The sequence below is a fragment of the Cryptotermes secundus genome, unplaced genomic scaffold (genome assembly GCF_002891405.2).
Source record: "Cryptotermes secundus unplaced genomic scaffold, Csec_1.0 scaffold4159, whole genome shotgun sequence".
Lineage (NCBI taxonomy): Eukaryota > Metazoa > Arthropoda > Insecta > Blattodea > Kalotermitidae > Cryptotermes > Cryptotermes secundus.
The window spans coordinates 20,540-26,681 of NW_019718047.1; the positions used below are offsets into that span (position 1 = coordinate 20,540).

General features: G+C 43.8%; 2 protein-coding genes across 2 annotated transcripts; both read left to right on the forward strand.

Moving 5' to 3' along the window:
• The first annotated feature begins 380 nt into the window (after positions 1 to 380).
• On the forward strand, positions 381 to 5,581 carry LOC111865570. Its single transcript, XM_023853757.1, has 2 exons — positions 381 to 460; positions 4,564 to 5,581. The coding sequence occupies exons 1-2, from the start codon at positions 381 to 383 to the stop codon at positions 5,579 to 5,581; spliced, it is 1,098 nt and encodes a 365-aa protein (XP_023709525.1).
• Position 5,582: 1 nt separating this feature from the next.
• On the forward strand, positions 5,583 to 6,119 carry LOC111865501 (the record flags this gene model as incomplete). The annotated part of the gene is made up of 1 exon (XM_023853627.1): positions 5,583 to 6,119. A coding segment is annotated over exon 1 (537 nt), but the record flags the coding sequence as incomplete, so codon positions are not given.
• Positions 6,120 to 6,142: the final 23 nt, after the last annotated feature.

Here is a 6,142-nt window from a genome sequence, read left to right on the forward strand (position 1 = left end):
CGGGTTTTCTAAGTTTGTGTCTATGTATCCAGTGAGGAAAATTTCGTCCCAAGTAGTCGAAATCTGCCTCGTGGAGAAAATCTTCCCCGCGTTCGGCGTCCCCCAGGCTATCGTTTCCGACAATGCTGCTGTCTTCAAGTCGCGGCGTTTCTACAATCTGTGCTTCTCTTGGGGCATTCGCCACATCACGACTTCACCTTATTACCCTCAAGCTTCCCATGTTGAGCGGTTTAATCGGAATTTGAAGGCCTCCCTGATCATTTATCACCACCGTCAACACATTCGTTGGGATGAAAATCTGCCCTCGTTGGCCATTACCTTTAACACTGTGGCACGAATCGACGGGAGCGACTCCGGCTTCCCTAATTTTGGGGAGGGAGATGAACCATCCCCTGGACCTTAAATGGGAATTTCGTGAGCTGGAGCTCCAGCGGGACCCCAAGAATATGGGTGAATATGGGTAAGTCTAAATTCATGTGCTTTGTCACGAATGTGGACTGTGTAACGGTCAGCACCCAGGGCAACTTATGTAATTATGTGAGGTGATATGGCCAAGAGAGGGTGACATTAGTATCGTCAACCGAGACGTCACTTTCATAATCATCACTAGGAATCTGTGTCCTTCCTTCATTTCTTATTCTTAGACTGCAATCTTGGAATTCAGTAAAGTCAACCGATTCGTCTGCAGCTACTAAAGACTGAGCTCTTTTACTTACCTACACCTCAAAAGCAACACTACTATAGAAAATACTATAACAACAAAATTTCATTGTCCACAACAAACCCCACATCACCTGAGCTGGGTTCGAACCTCATCCGCCGCGGTCTGTCTATTCCGATGAAAGTTCCAAATTGTGAATCTCTGAAGAGAGAGATTCTAGGACAGTGCTTCTCAACCGCCGGGCCGCGCCCCCAGTAATGTGTCCTGGCATCAATTATACTAGGCCTCTTGAGGCTCTTCTGGAATTTCTCATTTTCATTTTCTAAGCATTTTTCTGAATACGTATTTTATAGTGGATATATTCTGAGGAGTATAGTATTTGTGTCAAGAAGCTCAGACACAGAACACCTAAATATATGTAAAAAAATCAGTTACCAAGCCGCATATTTTTAAACATGGAAGTATTCATGAATGATCTGGAATTTTCAGACATCCAAATCTTTCAATATTGGGGAAAGACAATATCGATGTTTATGTCCAGTCATAAAAATTGTTTGCAAGCCGATTACAACAATGGGCGGCTGTAATGACAGGGGCCCAGCAGAAATCAAGAGACTACAGCGACATCTAGTGTAGTTGGTTTGGGTAACTTTTGGTTTCATATGTTGGTACCACAAGGAGTATTGCTTCTCTTCCGGTATTGATTTCATTCACGATATTTCTCTGGTGCTAAGACTCAAATTATGATATCTTCAATATTTCTTAGCTCCCACAGATGATTTTGTTGTGCTTGTATACCACAAGGAGTATTGCTTCTCTCCCGGTATGATTTCATTCTAGAAATTTTTCTCTGGTGCTAAGCCTCAAATTATGATAGCTTCAATATCTCTTAGCTCTCACAGATGGATTAAGTTGTGCTTCTTTTATGAATCCCTTCGGAAATTGGCATAGTTGTCCGGAGATAGGGGCTAGCTCTGTCTATTGGACCCAACTGAGTAGGTTTTTCCTGAAGACGGGGACAGATTCCAGTTCCCGAAACGTTGTTTCTTTAATAGAAATTAGACTGTTTTTTAGAACAGACAAGATGATGGATAATGTCCAGCAAAATATTAATTGTTACTCCTATGTGTTGTGCTAAAAGATGCAGTCGCTAAATAACTAACCAGGGATCCGGTCGCCAGTGTTTGAGGGATTTCAAGTTGTTTTAAGTGATTAAGAACAAGTGCTGTTACATGTATATCAAGAACTGCTAATTAAACAGTGTGTGGTAGTGCCTAGCCATAAACACTCTTATCTTTCTGCTGACGCGAGGTCTGTATGCACCCTGAGACAGAATCTCATCGCTCTAGTGCGAATGCTGTACCCATCACCTGTAGTTTCCGGTTCATTCTCCTTTCTCCTGAAAAGTAAGCCTTTATAGTAAGCTTACTGGCGCCCAGCATTAAGGTAACCCATACCCCGCAAACAATTATCCGCAACCATCACAAAAAGGGAAGCAGAACTGTATAATAAGGAGGCAGCAGCAACCTGAAAACTTGGAGTACCAACAGGTGAGAGGGAACAGCAAGAGGAGCAGCTGCAACCAGCAACCAAGGGGCCAAAGGACGGTAAGAGAAGGAAGGTGGCACCAAAGTAAAGGGCCCAACAGAACCAATTCATGGTGACGCCTTGTAATAATGGAAATTCTTCAGCTTCTGTGCTCACTTCATTGCCCGCTTGCTCTCAACTGCACCAACTAAGTATCTACTTAACAGACTCCCTTACAACTCTGACAAATTTCCAGACCCATTCCAGTTATGACATATTGGGACAGACTGCATAGGAAACACCATTCAGTGTTGTACTCCAATCACTTCCATCGGAACGTGTTTGTTTGTGAAGGCTTTACTCAGTAATTGTTATGTATAGCTGCTTATCGTGAATCTGTTGCAAAGCACCACATGTTGTTTAGCTGCTTGTTTCAAGACTATTACCCAGTAACGGGCTTGCTACAATATATAAATAACTCTTTGACTGGCGTGGGCGTGTTTTAACGCCCGGACGATGCCAGCCGTTCCCTGGCGTTGGCGTGTTTTAACGCTTTGACAATCTCGTCCCTTCTTTGCTCTCTTGGCACTCATCAACCAAAGACATATATATGATAGTTTTTGTGCATGTTTGTAAAGAACCCTTGTAAACTTTATGGGGGTCTATATTACTGTCAGAACCCTCTGAGAAGGTAAAGGTCAGAAAATATTTCACATTCATTCAGTTTCACCATGGCTTCTTGCAGCAAGTGTCTTCGAGTTCCTACAGACCAGCTGGAAAATGTTGTGAACGAGATTTTTTCTGATGATGATAGTGGCGATAAAATAATAATTCCTGAATTGGATGAAGTTGATAGTGACAATAATACAGTGATAGACAATGATCCACAAGACAGTAATCATGAACATTTACCTACCACGAGTGCGGTGCCTGACACGCCCATCTCATGAACGTACGGAGACATTGTACCCCCAATATTTCCATTTGCTAATAGTTTCGGGATCAAAATTGATATAACACATAAAATGCATCCCTTTTCATGGATTAAAATTTTTTCTGGATGACGACTTGGTAAATCACATCACAACTGAAACCAATCGCTATGCTCACCAGCACTTCAACACACATGAGTTAGCTCCTCACTCTCGAAAACACAATTACAATTATGTCACATCAGATGAAATCTGGACATACTTAGGAATTGTGTTCATGACAGGAATCGACAAACGCCCTGAAATTGAAGAATATTTGTCCACTAGGCCCCTATTTCACACCCATGGTTTGGACAAAACATGTCTTTGCGGTTGAATAGTTTCATTCTATTCAAAAAGAACACAACAAACGAAAAATACAAGAAGAGAAATTACAGATTCAAAGATTTTATATTGGACTGTGTAGAAAAATGACTGAACCAAACAAACAGTGTGGAGAGGGAGAAAAGTCAAGGAATGAAGTGGATGACGAATCTATTGGGTCAGACTAGAGTGCAGTCACGCCTCCGCCCTCGACCTTGAAAAGACCACCAGTGAAAGAGCCAGCAAATCGTCTAGAGGGTGGCTTGAAAATTCACAAAATGGTCCATGTTCCTAACAGTAACAATAAGAAGAATGGTGCCCTGAGAAAGTGTCGCGTGAGTGCTAAGCACAAGGTTAGAAAAGAAACAAGTATCATGTGTGCAGGCTGTGGTGTGGCTCTCTGCAAACTTTCATGTTTCAATGTTTATCACACGAAGAAAAACTAATAAAGAGGTGTGGAAAAGCATTTATTGCATAAAATATTGTATTTTAATTAGTTCCTAAAAATTTCGTTTTTAAAAACCAATTTTTGTTGAAGTTGTTTAGGAAAAAGTAACTACATGCATTTTAGCGGCATAAGGTTTAAAGGGCCTGCCAGGACAGGGGTGGGATTTAAATACCCTTCGCGCCAGTCAAAGAGATAATTTAATTCTGTACGTTAAACTTGTCTACACTGTATGATTTGTAGTTCCAAGATTTACCCACACTAAGCTTCAGACCTTAATTCCACCTGAAAGTGTCTTTGAAGTCATATCACATTCAGACACTTCAGTAAACATTATTATACATGTAAGTTTCGAGGTTTTCACGGCGATGATTATGAAGAAACTCGTCTTCTGGGTTTAGGCGCCGTGTATTCTTCGTTTTGGCTGACGTTTCGGAGGAACGTGTCGCCTCCATCTTCAGAGCAGTTGAATGGCTTGGAATGCAGAGAGCAGTAACTATAGTGATAGGAAGTGAAAGGCGATGCTTATATAAGAAATAGGTGGGGGGGTTAGGGAGAACGGACCAATAGGAGCAGTGGAGAGCGATTAAGGCCATATGGTGTGTGCTAATCCGCAACCTTCCCTTCCTCCTTAGATGCAGGTACCATGGCATCATACCTCATTTCCTTCAGTTCCAACACCTCATAACCTCTGATGCTGCCAAAAGGATCTACAGATGCACCAGCTTCTCTATGCTTCGTGAACGCATCCATTACACAAGGCGAGAACTGGACGCTGTCTCAAGAGAGCTGATTAAGGTGCATCTTCTCTTAGCCCGTGTCCTGTCCGCAGATGATTGGGACCTAATCGACCGCATCACAACCCAGAAAGCTGCTAATATCGGTGACCAAGCTAGAGCCAGACAGTGCAAGAAGTTCACCAACTTGCAGAAGACACAACATCCAACCCAACTTCATGAGAACAGGAAGACTGTGGTCAATCTAAGTGATGTACCCTTGGAAGAAGCGGCTTACTCTGCTCTGAGCAAGGGCCTGAACTTTGCTGTAGCCCCTAGTTCTATCCCAGATAAGGACATCCTGTGCGGTGTTGAAAAGGCTGTAATGGCCCTACCGGAAGAGACTGCAGAGGAGATTCGACAGGAGACAGTCAGGATGCTCAAGGGCTCATACAAACCCAAGGACAACCTCACTGGTGCCGAGAGAAGAGCTCTCCGAGCCTTAAAATCCAACGAGACGCTCACGGTACTTCCGGCCGACAAAGGTAATGCTGCCGTGGTTTTGGCCACTTCTGACTACAACCAGAAGATTGCTGCTCTCCTAGAGGACAAGACCTACAGGATGCTGAAAAAGGATCCCACTGACTCCATAGAGCGCAAGACGTTGCTTCTCCTAAAGAAGTCCCCGTTCCCTGAAGAGATCTGCCAACAACTACGACCACAATGTTCCAGAACACCAAGACTCTATGTGTTGCCCAAAATACACGAACCTGACATACCATTAAGACCAATTATCAGCACCATTGGCTTCCCCACCTATCGCTTGGCCAAACATTTGGCTGGCCTACTTAACTCCTACACCTGTGACTCCCCACACCACGTGAGAAACTGCCGAATTTGTCCACACCATAAAATCCCTCCGATTAAACCCTTATGATATGATGCTTAGCTTCGATGTGGTATCGCTTTTCACCAAAGTGCCAATCAAGGACACTATGGATCTACTAGGAGGTAACTTCGCCGAAGATGTTTTGAGACTCTTTCGCCATGTCCTAACAACATCCTACTTCAGCTTCGATGGCCAGTTCTACGAACAGACTGACGGTGTATCCATGGGCTCTCCACTATCTCCAGTCATCGCCAACTTCTACATGAAATACTTCGAGGAGAGAGCGCTGGATTTGGCCCCACTCAAGCCCCGTTGCTGGTTTCGATATGTGGACGACACCTTCGTCATCTGGCCCCACGGACCTGACAACCTGAAGGGTTTCCTGAACCACTTAAACAGTATCAACCCATGCATTCAGTTCACCATGGAAACCGAAAGTGAAGGCCACCTCCCCTTCCTAGACATAGATATTTACAAGAGACCCGACGGCTCTCTAGGCCATACAGTATACCGCAAACCCACACACACAAACCTGTATCTTAACGNTCATCACCCTTCCAGTAGACAGGCAGCTCTGTCCACACTGGTACACAGGGCCAGAGCTCTGTG